This window comes from Lampris incognitus, chromosome 2, assembly GCF_029633865.1.
Source record: "Lampris incognitus isolate fLamInc1 chromosome 2, fLamInc1.hap2, whole genome shotgun sequence".
NCBI lineage: Eukaryota > Metazoa > Chordata > Actinopteri > Lampriformes > Lampridae > Lampris > Lampris incognitus.
In genome coordinates, this window is record NC_079212.1 from 96,801,524 (window position 1) to 96,821,207 (window position 19,684).

The following is a 19,684-nucleotide window of genomic DNA, read 5'->3' on the forward strand; positions in this document are numbered from 1 at the left end:
TGACTCAGCTGTACTAAATTGTCCCTAGGTGTGTGTGTGTGTGTGTGTGTGTGTGTGTGTGTGTGTGTGTGTGTGTGTGTGTGTGTGTGTCAGCCCTGTGATGGCCTGGCGGCCTGTCCAGGGTGTCTCCTCACCTGCCGCCCAATGACTGCTGGGATAGGCTCCAGCATCCCCGCAACCCTGACAGCAGGATAAGCGGATTGGATAATGGATGGATGGATTGTTCGAATTCAAACCCTTGCCCTCCATACAAACCCAAAGCCCAAGTGGAGTCCTCTTTCGGTTAAAAGAGACACGTAAAATGCCTCCATCAGGATGCCCCTTCTATACCCTCGCCATGGCCACCATTACTGTACTGGTGTAACTTGGTATTTGAAGTTAGCTCTCTCAAACTTGGAAAAACATTTCCCTTTTGTAGAAAATGTAAACCTTGCCGGACAGGAGAGAAATCGAAGGCCAATTTTGTTGTTTTACAGCCTGGGTCTTAGTTTTATATTCTTTGCCGCCATATGCATGATGGCAATCGTTTGATAATGACTTTTTCTCACTGGCTTCATTAGATGGCATTGTATTGGTATGTGTAGCGGTGGTCTTGTATCCCAAAATTTCTACAATGAAGCCGGTGAAACAAAGGATATCATAACCGATATGCATGATGGCATAAATTTCTGAAAATAGGACTCCAGTTGTAAAAAAAAAAAAAAAGGAATTATCCTTAAAGGGTATGAAATTGGATTATAAATCACAGCATGTTTACATTTTATCGCGCATGTTATTTCCAAAAATGCTAAATGTTGCACATTAACTAGCATCTTTTCTTGCTATCTTTCGCAGAGGCAAATTATGCCCGCAGCACCAGAGTCATTCCCCTTGGTGACGTGCCAGCCACTTGGTCAGGCTATTCTGTCCCCCTTTAGCTTCACCGTCTACCCTGGCAGATCCATGCTGCTGGATGCTCCTCACAGAGCTACGCCCGCACCATGAGCGCCAACGGGCCTGCCACAGCCCCCTCTCCTGCAGCCCCAGAAGCCGCTCCCACCCCAACCCCTACCCCAGCCCCTGCTCCAGCCCCAGCTCCTGTGGCACCATCTGCTGCGCCTGCCCCACCTGCCCCGGCGGCCACCACCATCCCGGTAGGTGCGTTGGCACAGAAGAAGCGGCAGCAGTATGCCAAAAGCAAGAAACAGGGCAGTAATGCCAACAGCAGACCACCGAGGGCTCTGTTCTGCCTCAATCTCAACAACCCCATACGCAGGGCCTGCATCAGCCTGGTGGAGTGGAAATATCCTTTATGCTGCATAGGTCCTGGTGTATTTTCTTGTGAGTTAGACTGTTGAGAATTGGCCAAAGATCAAGATATTTGCTAAGAGATTTTCTATTCCTCTGTTGATGCCTTTATTATAGCTATGATAGCTTTGTTTAGCTTTCCTGGTTAGTAATGGCTGCACCATATTTGAAATGTTCATACTTTCATCGAAACCATCTGTGCCTTTAAGCCTCCTTATACAAAAACACATCTGGTCACTATATGTGAAAAAGATGTAAAGCGGTAGACACGTTCATACTAATTTCTTTTAGTAATATGTTACTGTTGCTGGTAATTTTGTCAGGAAATAATGACTCGACAAATGACACTCAGCCCATGGAATGAATTGTGAATCTACATCCTGGGTAGATGCAAGAAAATTAAATGAAGATGAGCGGAAATTCTTTTATTTATTTATTTAATGTTTTTCTTTCTCTCTTTACGTATTTATTTACATCCCCAAAGTGTTGTTCACTCAGTAAAAGTAAGCATGTCCTGTGATGCTGGTGGGTTTTTCGGCCACCAGAGTGGCTCGGTGGCACAACACGGCTATGTGAAAGTCTGCCCGGTTTGTTGCTTAAGTAGACACTGTCACCGTGACCGCCATCGGATGTTATTAAGACAGAATGCGATGTCAAAAATGTCAAACCTATTGGGTCACATGTATTTCCCACCTTTGCTGAGGGACTGAGAACTTGGAAAACTGAAACGTTATCCTCTTCTGAGTCGTCAGAAGGTGAAAGGAATGGCTTGGCCACAAGCCTATTGCAAGATGGGATGTTAGTGTGAAATTTTTGCCTTTTCAGCTCTACTTCACCGCATCATAGAAAGATTAGGCTCCTACAGCTATAGAACTATTAATACTTGATATACTAACACTACAGTAGCAGGGTGCCAGGTCAGCGTTTCATTGTTTTCCAGTATATTATAACTGCTGCCAGGGCTCGAAATTAACTTTTTTCCTCATTGTCCCACAACTGTCCCGAATTCTACTTTGTATTGTCCCGGATATAACCAACAGTGTCCCAAATTTTAATTCTTGTCGTCGCCCCCCAATTATGCAGAATACATATAATTTGATCCTTTTTGTCACTTAATCATCACACCATGGACTCTGGTCCACCATATAAGTTTAAAATACTTATTCTTTTATTAAACATATGAATATTAGTTTCGGGAGTTTCGGGAGTCGGCAGTATTGGGGCTTGCATCAGGGGGCTGTTTATTCAACCACCTCAGCATGTCTTTCTTCTTCTTCTTTTAACTGTCGTTGATGATGGTCTATCGCTCTGGCTCTATGAATGCTGCATTTGCGCGAGTCAAGCAGCAGCCACTGGCAGAGTGGATGACGTAGAATGCATTCTATGATTTGCACGAACAGGCGATTGACTGCCCCATGGTGAGGTGCCGCAAGAACGTAAGCCTCCTGTAGTTTCGCCGTTCACGTGTTTTTATTAAATTATTCAAACGACAAAGTAACGTCTAGATACTCATAATTAATGACTTTGCAAATAACACCTATTTCGAAGTTTACGTTGACATTTTTTTTCACTGTCCCGGAATTGTCCCAGACAAAATATATTTGTGTCCCAGTAGGATTTTTTATGGTCCCCGGGACATCGTTGATTTCGAGCCCTGACTGCTGCTCATGTTATAGTGCATCAACTCAGTATTTTTTATTTAGTGGTGCAACTTGCAACAGCTAGTTCAGGGACTGAACACGAGTGATCATTAATTTTGGGGTGTCAGTAACCTTATAGCCGGAAAACAAGCTTGTGAAATAAGGTTTTTGAACACCCTGACTGAATTGGGGGAGTCTAGATCAAAGATGTCTTAAAGATGATAAGATGACAACAACAAGAACAACACGGTACAATCGGAGATAATGTCATGTTGTCAAGTCATTCAGACATCAAGTTATTTGAAACAATATTGAGATGCAGACTTCAGGCCCTTCATACTGACTCAATTCACTTCAATTCAAATTGTCAGTGTTAAGTTCATTAAATGCCTAAAAAATAGTGATTGGTAGGCGTCTGGGTAGTATAGCGGTCTATTCCATTGACTACCAACATGGGGATCCCGGTTTGAATCCCCATGTTACCTCCGGCTTGGTCGGGCGGCCCTACAGACACAATTGGCCGTGTCTGTGGGTGGGGAGCTGGATGTGGGTATGTGTCGTGGTTGCTGCACTAGCGTCTCCTCTGGTCTGTCAGGGTGCCTGTTCGGGGGGGAGGGGGAACTGGGGGGAATAGCGTGATCGTCCCATGCGCTACGTCCCCCCGGTGAAACTCCTCACTGTCAGGTGAAAAGAAGCGGCTGGCGACTCCATGTGTATTGGAGGAGACATGTGGTAGTCTGCAGCCCTCCCCAGATTGGCAGAGGGGGTGGAGCAGCGACCGGGGCAGCTCAGAAAAGTGGGGTAATTGGCTGGATACAATTGGGGGAAAAAATGGGGGGGGGTTTAAAGAAAAAAATAAGTGATTGATTATAATGGCAAAGTTAGGGAACGCTATACCAGACAACTAAATTTCATTATCAAATTACATTACAAGTTGTTTTGATGAACATAAAAGTGATTAACCATCATGGAAGTAATTTTGCTTGCAATTGTCAATACTTTGACTTTAGTGGTTGCCTTTGCTGTAATCAGTGTTTCATTACAATGTGACTTTGTCCTTAACTTCTTTTCTCAGGCCATTTGATATCTTTATATTAATTGCTATTTTTGCCAACTGCATGGCCTTAGCTGTATATATCCCCTTCCCCGAGGATGACTCCAACTCCACCAACCACGACCTGGTGAGTTGCTCTCATTTTATAACTATGAGACTGTCCTTTAGCTCTTCTGATGTCTCTCGTCCCAGTATTGTCCTTGTCCTGTCCTGCTACCTACACTTCATCTGTCACCATAAAACACTGAATAGCTTTACTCAGCATAAAGCAGAATCCGAGTAGACTCACTGGGGTAACTTCATTAGCCAAGGGCTGTTGCTAACAGCTAGAGAGGGAAAGCCTTCAAAGCAGCACGAGAAAACACATTTAGTAATGTTTCTGAAAAGCAGAAAGGAGAAGCCATACTTGAGGATTATCTGCCGTATTATTGATCACTCCCACATTGTTTTGGGTATCATATTTATTCCAGCTTTTAGTGGACATTATTCAATAAGCTCCAACATACTTTGCAACTGTGTGGTGTTGGCAGTCAGTTGCATTTATCCTTTTCTGGCTCTAAATACACAAGTAATAGAACTCTCGCTTTGATTTACACAAATTATAATGTATTGCTGTTTTAAAAGTTGTATTTGTGAAGCAGATCAGGTGATGCCTACACCGCCACTTCAGTGTCTTGCTTTACCATGCAGATTTTTTCTTTCTTTCTGTGCTTATATAGAGAAACATCTTGACAACTATCCTCATTGGTGCTTTATCATGTCATAATTTTCCTGTACGGAGGTTTTATTGGGCTTTCTATTTTTAGAGCCCCCCCCCCCCCGTAACTGCACCACTCTGCACCTTGTGCATTTATGTCTGTATGATGAATTATGGGTGATGTAGTGTTGTAAGCGTCGTTCCTCAGCCGGGGGACGAGTGCACTATGATGGCTAGACAACAGACGGATTTCAGTTCTTACATGAGCAGAATTTAGCTGAAGCGTTCAATGATTTATGAGTAGCTCATACGTCTACAGACTTCTGAATAGTCTCCAATGCTCCGTCTGAGAGCAGGAACACGTATGAGAAAGGTTTCCAGCTCTCTGGAAAAGACTTAACATGGTACTTTTCCTCTAGTCATGCCCTCACCAAGCCTGCTGCACAAGATAAGCTAAAGCACTGGAGTTAGCAAGAGTTCCTCTGTGTGGTGTAATGCCTTCTGGTTTGACCTCCTGGAGGGTGACCTCAGGGTATTTGTTTGCACAGTGGTGGTGCATTGAAGGAAAGTAGGTCAATTGGCTGAATACAGTGTCTGATACTGTGTCATCCAGAGATGTTGCCTGCTACGGTTTGGATTTTTGAACAATCGCACTTTACTGTACTTTACTCAAGAAGCAATACACCCTTCTATCACCTAGCTAAACAGCCACTATAACAACTGTATGACAGCTACATAACAAATAACAACAGCAACTGGAGCAAAGTGTGCAGTGGTGCAGTGTGTACATATGAGCAGTATTTACAGCGTGTAAGATTTTGAAGTCCAACCGAAGTTTTAAATCGCCTGACTTTCAATGTAAACTATATAAATTAAGGCGATATCGAAGTTATTGTTATTACTTCTTGTTGAGCGGGTGTTCCAATACTGTTTGTGTGACAACTGAAAGTGTTGCTGGGAGACACTCTGTCAACTTCCCTGCTCATACAGCCACAAATGATGTGTAACGAAGCAACGGATAGCACAATTTTTTATCATTATCACTTATTACCGAGCACTTAAACACTGCGAATGAATTACACTATTCAACATCTGGAAGATTTACTGAATTTGTATGGTACTCTGACAGCGACAGCACCCACATTTTTTTCAACTTTAGTCAGTGCTACTTTTTGTATTGATAATAATCAGTAATATTAGATATTAATAACACATTTAAATGCATACTTGTGCAATATCAGCATGTGTAGGGATATCCCCTGGCTTCGACAGCAGCGAACCGTATTCACTTTGTTAGTCACCCCGGTCGATGACTGCTTGAACTAGCTAGTGTCAGCTACACATTGTGCTAGTGGCTATTTGTTGCGATAGCCATTAATATCAGCCTCACTAAACACCAATATAAATCACCACTGTGGTCTTTGATCCGGACCTTTAGACGCGTGAAGGTTAATGCTAGGTGCAATAAACACACATTCAATTTTTTTATTTCTGCACTGTTGGCACTGTTAGCAATGGCCACTTTGTTGCTGAGCCCAGCTAATGAAGCATAATGGAGCAAAGTAGAGGCTTCAAATCTGCACCGGAAACTGACGTGACACACTTTCCGAAAAACCTCACTCGTTCACCTTTGGTACCAGCTGGAACTCCTCACGAGTGCACCTATCTACAGAACATCTGAACTCACCGCGGCTAGCTGAAGTTTATGTGGTACACACATATATGGTTGTGTTGTGGGATAGGATACTGACTGCTCTGAGAGGGCAGACCCTGGGGAAAAAACTGTCCTCGAAATAAAATGTGGTGATTGGCTATAATTCAACTACATAGACGGATAACCAAATCAACGCCTGTCAGTAGAAGCTGAGATAGGTGGTGCCCTTATGAGAAGAAAAAAAAAAAGCAAATTTCTATCTTTAAGGTCATGACCCCCCCCCCCCAAAAAAAAAAAACAGGACACAAGACAGACCATATACAGAACAAGTCTATATTGTTGTAACAAAAATATGCCTTTTATTTTGGTTGGACTTTTAAAACTCAAATAGAATTTAGCAAAATTGTCATCTTACAAAGAGCCAAAGAGACATTTTACTACAGGATGTTATTGTAAAGTCTTATTTAAATATTTTTAGGTATGTTAACTGTGTGGTAATTATTCAGGAGTCAATAACCCTGCAATTTTACCGTTAATTTCATGGTGCTCTATACTGTTTGGTTAATTATCATGACCGTTAATGCAAACCCATTGACAGATGCCAATCCCTTATTGGTGCCCAGCCTCAGAATGCTTAAGGTGCATGTACATATTGTAGACGGGGTTTTAGCGTTCAACAATGCTTTTTTTTCCATACCTATACCTTGGCAAATAGCCTAAAAACCCGGGCACTATAATAAATTGGCACTTCTGGCACCAAAGGGTTACTAAAATATTCAAAGCATTCTCAGACTCAGACGTTCAGAGCCTCACCAGCTTAAAATGTGGGGTGTCTGGCCAAGAACCAAGGGCAGCAAGATATTTAAATATTCACTGTAACTATGCCTACTTGGCGTAACGCTAAAAGGCTAAGCTTGCTAGCAAGCTACCTGCCCCTCCATTTAGCGTACATCACTCACGTCACTTCCCATTGCAGTTTCAGAGTTAGTTAAATGGTGAAGGGAATGTGAATGTGTAACTTATAACGAGTTGCCACTTTTCCCATCATCCCTCGGTTTAGACATTGCTGTTGTATGTCTCTTTTGCCTAATGGAACCATCGTCACTTTTTTTTTAATATAAACTGAGTGCGAAATTTGATTTGTGGTTGCATCCAGACAGATTTAGCCAGAATGCTACATTGAGCTAACTGCTCTATTGGAAGTTACAGGGCAATTGGATGGCATCATCTAGGTGGCTTACATGCCTCATGAACAAGATCCATTACGATAGATGAGAGGCCGTGTTGATGATTAGATATGAAATTATGCATCACATATTGGACTCATTAACAGTAATCCTTACCACCACCATGGAAACTGAATTTACCGGGTTTCAGCTCCTTTAAATTTTACATTCCTCTCCTCTGTCATTAGAAAAGGTCTTTTCTTTTTAACACACTAATCATTTTTTGACTTACCTTTTATTATTCCGATGTCTGTTATTACTACACATACAACTTTAGATGGCTTGTGAAGGTTTCTGTAGTGGCAGAAATACAGTCAAGTAGACTCAGATAACCAGAAGAACTCAACCTCTCCCTCTACAGCAGGTTGAACAATGGCATGTTTTGTCGGGCAAGTGTGCCAGCATGGCCCCTGTTGTTGCACAGCACTCACACCGTAATCACGGGAGGAGTGCTGGAGGAGAAAATGCTGAGCTAGTTTGTATGTAGCAGCCAGCAGGCGAGGGCTTTGGAGCACTGTGCCATCTAACACCGCTCTGCTCTGCAGGCCCATAGGTGGGCTGAAGGTTGATATGGACCTCTTTGCAGTATGCTGGGAGGACCATTGTGGATCCTGAGGAACTACTCACAAAGTTGCAAAACCATGCAGTTTTCTGTTCAGGTGCACATTTAAATAATTTAATACTTTCTACACAGAGAGGCAAATTTTTAAAAAAAAAACCTTGCAGCAAACGTTGGCAAAATTTGTTCTCACGAGCTGACCTGTACCTGTTTTTAAAAGAACACAGAAAGTGAACTCTTCTTTATTTTTATTTATGGGATGAGACTTTCATACATAGAAAGATACTACAAGAGGCGAGAGTAATCTCAGTGATCGATCTTCGTTACAGGCTGCTTGAAAATGTTTTAAACATTTCACGCCAGAGGCGGTTCAGAATCTGGTCCCTTCAAACTGCTTGTGCATTACTGTCTGCATGGCGTTAAAGTGCTGTAGTGCTGCTGTGAGTTACAACAATACTGTTCTGCAAAGTCTGAGGCCATGATGGTATGGATCCATTGCTCTTGTTTGTAACTTTAAGCAGCAGCTCGTGAGAACTAGAAAGCAATGTCTTCCTCAGGCAGAACACAGGGCATGAGATATGGGGTTCACCACCAGAGGGAGGCACAAATGAGTTACTGGATGTAGCCTGTAGACACACACGCTTGCACTTGCCAACATATAAACACACAAAAAGAGAGAACGAGACAACAAACACAGACATACCGGTGAGCCATCTCTTCAGTAATTTCCCTGTCTCACACCGTTGCTCAGCTTTCTTCACCCCGGCTCTTTGGTTATTAAGGCACAGTCACCTTAAGGGAAGTAGTGGGCACTTTCCACGCACAAGTGCTCCGCACCCACCTTGTCTAGGGGACAGACAGTTAAATTGCCCACCCCCGTCTCTCTTTTACTTTAAGGTCATTCCTGACTTATCTATCTGAGCCTCAACACTGCAGGCAGCTGCTGCTGAAGGTAGCTGAGCAAAAGTGGTCCAAAACAATGACCTTTTCATAGTGAATATGATTCATAAGTCTCATCTCTCATAAGGCAACATGCAGTGCATGGCATCTGGTATCATGTAGTGTTTGTCTGTATCACTGTTATTGCATGATCCCAGAGTAGCAAAGCTATTTATTTTACTGGGGACAAAAGGACACAAGCATGTAAAGACTGAAATGACTGCACGTGAAACAATAGGGAGTATGTGGGAAAAGAGTGGAAGAACCTACGTTTTCATTGCTAACCGCTCAGCCGCATGCCACCTATGCAGGATATACAATTATGACTTTGACCTGAATAGCTTCTTCATGAACAGCGATACGAAGCAACATATTCGAGCTAAACATGGCGCTATATTTTAGACACAAATACAATGGAGAAGAATTCCTGGCACAACTCTACAGACTATAGATTGATCACAGTGAAACCTTTTTTTCGTTCTTTCTTTCTTATGCGGCTGGTGCTCTTTCTTTGTGTTTTCAGCTGTACACAGTTGGCGCATGTGCAGTTAATGTCTGCATATACTGCAGTAGAGACCCAAACACTGCTTCAGTGGCAGCTTGGGTTTGAAGAAAGTACAATAACACTCAAGGATGCCATGGAGAGATTGCTGTTTGGTATTTTCTGTTCCAGTGGAGGAGAGATGCGAGGGAGAAATCACTGGCTGGATTCTTCCTGAGGCCAGTGAGAGCACATGTGGTTTGACCATGTTACTATCTCTGGGCACAGTAGCTTATTGCTGAATATCATTAAAGGAACATTTTGCCGATTTTCAACCTTGTTTCCATCTATTAATCCATTATTTGGACGGTTTGGAGATAAAACAAGAGAGGCAAGGTTGTGATGGCTTGGACATGTGTGGAGGAGAGATGCTGGGTATATTGGCAGAAGGATGCTGAATACGGAGCTTCCAGGGAAGAGGAAAAGAGGAAGGCCAAAGAAGAGGTGGATGTGGTGAGGGAGGACATGCAGGTGGCTGGTGTGACGGAGGAAGATGCAGAGGACAGGAAGAGATGGAAACGGATGAGCCACTGTGGCGACCCCTAACAGGAGCAGCTGAAAGTAGTGGTAGTAGTAGTACTAGTAGAAGTAGTAGTTCTATCTATTAATCATAGTGGTGGCCTCTCTATGATGTGCACAATACTTGCCAATGTTACCTTTATCACTGTAGCCGGCTATAGTGAACCGGCTTACTCTGCCACCTATTCACGTCAGTGGATGGTGAACGAACTAGTACAAGGCTGATTGGCTGAGATGTTTGTTTTTTAATCTCCGCTGTTGGGAAACTTTCATGCAATTCATGCTAGTGTATGTAGAACAGAATGTAGAACAGTTCTCTGGGCAGGAGAATGTCGATTTCTCAAGCAAAATAAGTCCAACTAGACCATCAGAGTTTACTGGACGTGCAGAATATTAGCGGTGAAACTTCCCTTTAAGAAATTATTATTCCTCCATCCATTTTCATCAATTTGATTTATTTATTTGGATCCCCCCTTTTTTTTCTCCCCGGTTGTATCCGGCCAATTACCCCGCTCTTCTGAGCCGTCCTGATCTCTGCCCCACCCCCTCTGCCGAGCCGGGGAGGGTGCAGATTACCACATGCTGTGAAGTCGCCAGCCACTTTTCACCTGACAGTGAGGAGTTTCGCCAGGGGGACGTAGCGCGTGGGAGGATCACGCTATTCCCCCCAGTTCCCCCTACCCCATGAACAGGCGCCCCGACCGACCAGAGGAGGCGCTAGTGCGGCGACCAGGACACATACCCACATCCGGCTTCCCACCCGCAGACACGGCCAATTGTGTCTGTAGGGCCGCCCGACCAAGCCGGTGGTAACAGGTGGATTCGAAACGGCGATCCCCATGTTGATAGGCAACGAAATAGACTGCCACCCAGACGCCCCCATTAATTTGATTTATAATGGTGTGTATTGGGAATTGGCATTACTTCCAATTCCATATAACGAGGATATTTCAATGCTGGTTCAATACATGTTGTGATTTTTCAAATATCACCATATTTTAAATATTGGGATTTAATATTATAATTTTTTAAGCCCCCAGCCCCTCTTGCCTACAATAAAATATGGAACTGCAGTAATCCAAAGAAAATGTACAACAAAATGTATTTATTTCAAGTCCTATGTGTTAAAAAAAAGCTTAAAACACAAGTATGCTTCCCTGAATGAGCACTCAAACAATTCAAATTCACACATTCAGAAATGTAGAAATTATTACATCAAACCTCGCCACAATATCTGTTAATTGTGCGTCAGACGTTGCGATTCAGGGGAAACACTGCGTTATTAAAATCATCACAGCTTAGTATTGTGCTTTTGCACTAAATCATTTTTTTCCCAACCATACTTTGTACCGATGTCTTCTATCCTGAATCACTCTAAACTTTCTGTATTGGTTTTATAGAATTGTCAGGATACCGCATGTTGTAGTTTTGTTGACAAAAGACTGGGACCTGTGGCACGGACAAAGTAGCCGACACAATATGCACACAGACACAATATAAAATGAAAAGTATAACAACACAACAAAGGGCTAAAGAAAAAGTTGAGCTATACGCAGTGTTTTGATACTCTATTTTTATTCTGCTAATTAATTCCTTGTTTACACCTCAGATTTCTTCAGCTGTTTCTGTATAATTTGGTTTTGTAAAGCAATGTGTCCCTCTAGGGCACACGTTAGCGATGGGTGCAAGTGCGTCGGCAAACATTTGTGTACATCCGTGTCAATGCGTCACGCATGCTCACAAATGCAAACCTAGTTTAAGATTTGTCTGCCACGGTCAGCTGGGCCATTGGATGTCTCTTTGCTGGGGTGGGTGGGTGGGGGTGTATGATGGGGTGCATTTCCATATGAGGGGTTCTGCTCAAGGAGAATGTGTCAGTGTTTCAACGGTGTATTGTTGTGTAGCGTGTACAAATATACATGTGTATGACAGAACAAGCAGTTGGCTGTGAATGGAACTGTGCCTGGCACAAGTAGCAGTGTCTGGGCTGTGGACTCCCGTGGAGATGATGGCAGAAGTATGTGTTTAGTCACTTAACTGCTCATTTGTGGCTGGCACTCGCACTCCCCCTGCTTGTTTCCTTGAATGTGGTTTTCTGTGGTTGAGAGAGCGTGTGTGTGTGTGTGTGTGTGTTGTGTGCATGTGTGCCTGTTTGTGTGTATGTATGGGAGGCCGTCTAGGCCATAATTCTCAGCTACACTCTCATGTGCTATCAGACTTCTCTCACACACTATCAAACTCTCTCACGCACTATCAAACTCTCACTGTTTGGTAATGTGAGAGAGCATTTGGTAGTGTGTGAGAGTCAATTACTGTGAATTACTTGACAAATACCACAACCCATTTATTTGGCTAAAACTGACCACATGGGAGTTTTCCATGTCTCTTCAGGCTCCAAGACTCGATCTGTGTCCTCATCTAGATATAAAATTTGAACCTGCTTGCCAAAACAACTGGTGTGTAAACCTGTGGACCCATGGAGTCTTCAGTTTACTTTTAAAACATGAATGAATGTCATTCTGTAATTGTCTCATCAGTTCCTACCAGATAATGCATTTCCCTGTTCAGCGTTCTTAGATCCTCTGTCAAATTTGGCCTTTTTCCTTATTTATTCTGAAATGATTGGCTCCAAAATTTTCATCTTGATGGCATCATAGAGTCTGAGTCCTCTTGTCCCAGACCTCTCCTTTGGGTCACAGTTGTTCATAAATATTCATTAGTAGTTCCCAGATTGTATAAATAACACATTACTTATTAAACTTGAGTTATGTTCCTCCTTGAAAGGTGCATGCTTGTGTTTCAAAATATTGGCTGTCTTGAAGGGGTATTGAAAAGATTGTTTTATCTGCAGGTGCCCTTGTCCACTAATTAGATGAAAGAAAAAAAAACAGCAAATCATGCAAACCGTAATGGCACAGTATTCCTCACACTATAAAGAAAGTCAACCTTCTTTTCTCTTCATTTTAGCAAATTGTCATGTTAAGTAAAATGCTGCGTTTCTGCTATGCACTATGAATGATTAAGATGAAAAACAGGTTTTCAACCAGTGATCCTGTTTCAGACATCACAAACTACAGAAGACCATCCCCCCATGCTGAGGCAAACAAAGACCTGGCAGACGACCTGAATGTCTTCTACTGCAAGTTTAACGGGGACAAATTCACACCCTTCACCGACTCCAGCCCAACGACAACAATCCCCATCACTCCCTATGCCCCCCCCCCCCCCGATTCTCTGGCTGCACTCACGATATGTGTAGAGGATGTCAGCCGGCTTTTCCAGAGACAGAAGACCAGGAAAGCACCGGGTCCAGAGGGTGTCTCCCCCTCCTGTCTTAAAGCCTGTGCTGACGAACTGGTTCCAGTCTTCACGCAGATCTTCAGAAGATCCCTGGAGCTGTGTGAAGACCCCTCCTACTTCAAATGCTCCACCATCGTCCTGATCCCCAAGAAACCCTCCATCACAGGACTGAATGACTACAGGCCTGTTGGTCTGATGTCTTTTGTCATGAAGTCCTTCGAACGACCGGTGATGGCCCACCTGAAGAATATCACAGGACACATGCTGAACCCCTGCACTTTGCTTACTGGGCAAACAGGTCAGTGGATGATGCAGTCAACATGGGGCTGCACTACATCCTGCAATACCTTGACTGCCCAGCAGCATACAGTGGCTTGCAAAAGTATTCATACCCCTTGAACTTTTCCACATTTTGTCACGTTTCGACCACAAACATAAATATATTTTATTGGAATTTTATGTGAAAGACCAACACAAAGTGGTACACAATTGTGAAGTACAAAGAAAATTATACATGATTTTAAAATTTTTTTACAAATAAAAAACTGAAAAGTGCGGTGTGCAAAAGTATTCAGCCCCCTGAGTCAATACTTTGTGGAATGGCCTTTTGCTGCAATTACAGCTGCAAGTCTTTTGGGGTATGTCTCTACCAGCTTTGCACATCTAGAGACTGAAATTTTTGCCCATTCTTCTTTGCAAAACAGCTCAAGCTCAGTCAGATTAGATGGAGAGCATTTGTGAACGGCCGTTTTCAGATCTTGCCACAGATTCTCAATTGGATTTAGGTCTGGACTTTGACTGGGCCATTCTAACACATGAATATGTTTTGTTTTAAACCAGTCCATTGTAGCCCTGGCTTTATGTTTAGGGTCGTTGTCCAGCTGGAAGATGAACCTCCGCCCCAGTCTCAAGTCTTTTGCAGACTCCAACAGGTTTTCTTCCAAGATTGCCCTGTATTTGGCTCCATCAATCTTCCCATCACCTCTGACCATCTTCCCTGTCCCTGCTGAAGAGAAGCACCCCCAGAGCATGATGCTGCCAGCACCATGTTTGACAGTGGGGATGGTGTGTTCAGAGTGATGTGCAGTGTTAGTTTTCCGCCACACATAGCGTTTTGCATTTAGGCCAAAAAGTTCAATTTTGGTCTCATCTGACCAGAGCACCTTCTTCCACATGTTTGCTGTGTCCCCCACATGGCTTCTGGCAAACTGCAAACGGGACTTCTTATGGTTTTCTTTTAACAATGGCTTTCTTCTTGCATCTCTTCCATAAAGGCCAGATTTGTGCAGTGCACGACCAATAGTTGTGCTGTGGACAGATTCCCCCACCTGAGCTGTGGATCTCTGCAGTTCGTCCAGAGTCACCATGGGCCTCTTGGCTGCATCTCTGATCAGTGCTCTCCTTGTTCGGCCTGTAAGTTTAGGTGGACGGCCGTGTCTTGGTAGGTTTGCAGTTGTGCCATACTCTTTCCATTTCCGGATGATGGATTGAACAGTGCTCCGTGAGATGTTCAAAGCTTGGGAAATCTTTTTATAGCCTAACCCTGCTTTAAACTTCTCCACAGCTTTATCCCTGACCTGTCTGGTGTGTTCCTTGGACTTCATGATGCTGTTTGCTCCCCAATATTCTCTTAACAAACCTCTGAGGCCGTCACAGAACAGCTGTATTTGTACTGAGATTAGATTACACACAGGTTGACTCTATTTAATCATTAGGTCAACATTCGATCATTCAGCAATCATCAGGCAACTTCTGAAGGCAATTGGTTGCACTCAGAGAAAAGGGGGCTGAATACTTTTGCACACTGCACTTTTCAGTTTTTTATTTGTAAAAAAACTTTTAAATCGTGTATAATTTTCTTTGTACTTGACAATTGTGTGCCACTTTGTGTTGGTCTTTCACATAAAATTCCAATAAAATATATTTATGTTTGTGGTCGTAACATGACAAAATGCGGAAAAGTTCAAGGGGTATGAATACTTTTGCAAGCCACTGTATGCAAGGATCCTGTTTGTCGGCCTCAGCTTGGTGTTTAACACCATCATTCCAGAAATCCTCTCCTCCAAACTTCCCCAGCTCACTGTATCCCCTGCCATCTATCAGTGGATCACCAGCTTCCTGACAGGCAGGAAATAGCATGTGAGGCTTTGGGAGGTCACTTCTGGTATACAAACAGTCAGCACGGGTGCTCCTCAGGAATGTTTTCTTCTCCCCACTGCTCTTCTCCCTTTACACCAACGACTGCACCTCCAAGGACCCAGCTGTTAAATTCTTGAAGTTTGCAGACAACACTACGGTCATCAGACTCATCCAGGATGGCACAAGTCTGCATATCAACAGGAGGTTGAATGGCTGGTGCTCTGATGTAGTCAGAACAACTTGGAGTTGAACATGCTCAAGACTGTGGAGATGACAATGGACTTTAGGAGACACCCCTCAGCACTGCTCTACCTCACAATGTCCAACAGCCCTTTGTCAACTGACGACACCTTGAAGCTTCTGGGAACTACCATTTCCAAAGACCTGAAGCGGGAGACCAACATCAACTCCATCCTCAGAATGGCCCAGCAGAAGATTTTCTTTCTGCTGCAATTGAGGAAATTTGGTGTGCCACAGGAGCTGTTGAGCCAGTTCTACACTGCAGTCATTGAATCCTGTGCACATCCAGAATCAGTACAGACCCCCCCACACCCAGGAAACAGTCTGTTTGAATTCTTACCCTCTGGTAAGCACTACAGAGCAATGTGCACCAAAACCAGCAGACACAGGAACAGTTTTTTTTCCTACAGGACATCTCTCTCATGAACACTTAACAGCATGGTGCAATAATCAACACTTATTACGTAAATATGACACTTTGTAAAAAGCCCCCTCTGGTCAAGATATCTACTACTACTACTTTTGGCTGCTCCCGTTAGGGGTCGCCACAGTGGATCATCTCTGCATCTTCCTCTGTCACGCCAGCCACCTGCATGTCCTCCCTCACCACATCCATAAACATCTTCTTTGGCCTTCCTCTTTTCCTCTTGCCTGGAAGCTCCATATTCAGCATCCTTCTCCCGATATATCCAGTATCTCTCCTCCACAAATGTCCAAACCATCTCAATCTTGCCTTTCTTGCTGCCTGCACTCTCTTATTCACCTCTCTTCCACACTCCCCGTAACTTTGAACAGTTGACCTCAAGTATTTAAACTCATGCGCCTTTGTCACCTCTACTCATTGCATCCATACCATTCTATTGTCTTCCCTCTCATTCACGCATATGTATTCTGTCTTGCTCCTAGTGACTTTAATTCCTCTTCTCTCCAGTGCGTACCTCCACCTTTCCAGGCTCTTGTCAACCTGCACCCTACTCTCACTACAGATCACAATGTCATCTGCAAACATCATAGTCCATGGAGACTCCTGCCTATTCTCATCCATCAGCCTGTCCATCACCATTACAAACAATTAAGGGCTCAGAGCCAATCCTCGATGTAATCCCACCGCCACCTTGAACCTATCTGTCACTCCCAACTGCACACCTCACCACTGTCACACTGCCCTCATACATATCCTGCACCACTCTTACATACTTCTACATCTACATACTTCTACATACTCACGACTTCCTTATACAATACCATACCTCCTCTCTTGGTACCCTGTCATATGCTTTCTCTAAATCCACAAAGACATGATGTAACTCCTTCTGACCTTCTCTATACTTCTCCATCAACATTCTCAAAGCAAACATCGCATCTGTAGTGCTCTTTTGTGGCATGAAACCATGCTGCTCGCTAATCATCAACTGTCCTCTTAACCTAGTTTCCACTACTCTTTCCCATATCTTCATGCTGTGGCTGATCAACTTCATACCTCCGTAGTTGCTACAGCTCTGCACATCACCCTTATTCTTGAAAATCGGTACCAGTATGCTTCTTCTTCACTCCCCAGGCATCCTCTCACTTTCCAAGATTGTGTTAAACAATCTAGTTAAAAACTCCACTGCCATCTCTCATAAACACCTCCATGCCTCCACAGGTGTGTCATCTGGACCAGCTACCTTTTCACTTTTTATCTTCTTCATAGCTGCCCTCACTTCCTCCTTGCTAATCCACCACACTTCCTGATTCACTATCCCCACATCATCCAACCTTCTCTCTCTCTCTCTCTCTCTCTCTCTCTCTCTCTCTCTCTCTCTCTCTCTCTCTCTCTCTCTCTCTCATTTTTTTCATTCATCAGCCCCTTAAAAGTACTCCTTCCACATTCTCAACACTCTCCTTGCTTGTCAGCACATTTCCATCTCTATCCTTGATCGCCCTTACCTGTTGCACATCCTTTGCAGCTCGGTCCCTCTGTCTAGCCAAGTTCCTTTCTCCTTCCTTATTGTCTAACCTCTCGTACAACTCACTATATGTCTTTTCCTTTGCCTTCACCACCTCTCTCTTCGCTTTACACCACGTCTCCTTGTACTCCTGTCTACTTTCTTCATCTCTCTTGACTATCCCACTTCTTCTTTGCCAACCTCTTTCTTTGTATACTTTGCTGTACTTTCTCATTCCACCATCAAGTCTCCTTGTTTTCCTTCCTCTGTCCAGATGACACACCAAGTACTTTCCTAGCTGTCTCCCTCACTGTTTCCGTAGTGCTTGCCCAGCCATCCGGCAACTCCTCACTTCCACCCAATACCTGCCTTAACTCCTCCCTGAACTCCACACAACAGTCCTCCTCCTTCAACTTCTACCATTTGATCCTTGGCTCTGCCTTCGCTCTCTTCCACTTCTTGGTCTCCAGAGTCATCGTACAGACCACCATCCGATGCTGCCTAGCTACGTTCTCCCCTGTCACCACCTTGCAGCCTCCAATCTCTTTCAGATCGTGCCTCCTCTATAAGATATAGTCCACCTGTGTGCACCTTCCTCCAATCTTATACGTCACCCTGTGTTCCTCCCTCTTCTTGAAATATGTATTCACCACAGCCATTTCCATCCTTTTCGCAAAATCCACCACCATCTGCCCTTCCACATTCCTCTCCTTTACACCATGCCCACCCATCACCTCCTCATCACCTCTGTTCCCTTCATCAACATGCCTATTGAAGTCCGCTCCAGTGAACACTCTCTCCTCCTTGGGTACACTCTCCACCATATGTAATAGATAAATATATGGTATATAGTATTATTATATAATATATTAGTATATAATATAATCTATAAACATAATAAATTATAAAGTTATGATATTAGTATATGATATATAAGCAATATAATATATAAGGAATATAATATGATATACAAGCTTAATAACTTATTAATTATTCAGCCATAACAAAACTCTGTATAGTTGTGACATACCTGTTTTGCATGCATACTTACTGCCAGTATTCTATTTATTATTCTATTTATTCTTTTGTTTTTCTTTTGTTTTGTTATGTGTTTTATTTTTGTATGGGTGATATATGCAAGTACTAGGAGCAGCTGTAAACTGGAGTCAGATTCCTTGTATGCATAAGCACACCTGTCCAATAAAGTTGATTCTGATCAATAATTTGCACCAATTCACTGTACTGAAATAAAGAAGCTGTTGTATTCATTCTTGTTTATTCCTTGACCAAACCCACTTAATCCAGTTCAGGGTAACTGCATAAATATTGTGGGGAAAATGTGTTGTTTGACAGCAACAGTGTCAGCCAAACCACTGTTTTCTTGGTCTTGCGACAGTGTACATTCTGTACATTATATCTACCTGATCAGGATGAGAGTTTTATCTCTTGGCTGGCCAAAGGGTCAATTCCTACCTGACTATGTTTTGAATCCCAGATGGGATATGCAGTTGACCTTAACCTAGCCTCCATAAGCAAACTTCCCTGAGCTCTCATGCAGAGGAGTTAAAAAGGGACTGCAGCTCTCTGACCGTGAGTCATCACACGTTGAACTTTAAACACACATGTAAACATAAATAATTAGGATGCTAAAGGGTGAAAATCAGGTCATCAGTCTATCAAGTTGTGTAATGCATAAAGACACTTGCCACCAGTGGCGGCTGGTGCTAATTTTTTCTTTTTGGTGGGAGGGAGGGTGGGCGGGCGCAATTTACCTCGGCGCAGCACACCTGACAGCTGCTTTAATGTTTACAGTCACAGTTATTAAGAAGGACAATGTAGCCTATAGATTTTTTCAGGGTTAAAGATAAAAGGGTTATAGATGAAATCTAGAGGCTACATTGTCCTTCTTAATGACTCTGTGACCGAGTGGACATTAAAGCAGCTGTCAGGTGTGCTGCGCC

General features: G+C 43.3%; 1 protein-coding gene across 1 annotated transcript in view; it reads left to right on the plus strand.

Annotated features, from left to right (window-relative positions):
- Window positions 1-980: 980 nt before the first annotated feature.
- Window positions 981-19,684, plus strand: part of cacna1da (calcium channel, voltage-dependent, L type, alpha 1D subunit, a) — an 87,813-nt gene continuing 69,109 nt past the window's right edge. Inside the window, exons 1-2 of the mRNA XM_056302150.1 lie at window positions 981-1,282; window positions 4,003-4,108. Of these exons, the coding sequence (XP_056158125.1) occupies window positions 981-1,282; window positions 4,003-4,108 (408 nt within the window). The remainder of the gene's footprint in view (window positions 1,283-4,002; window positions 4,109-19,684) is intronic.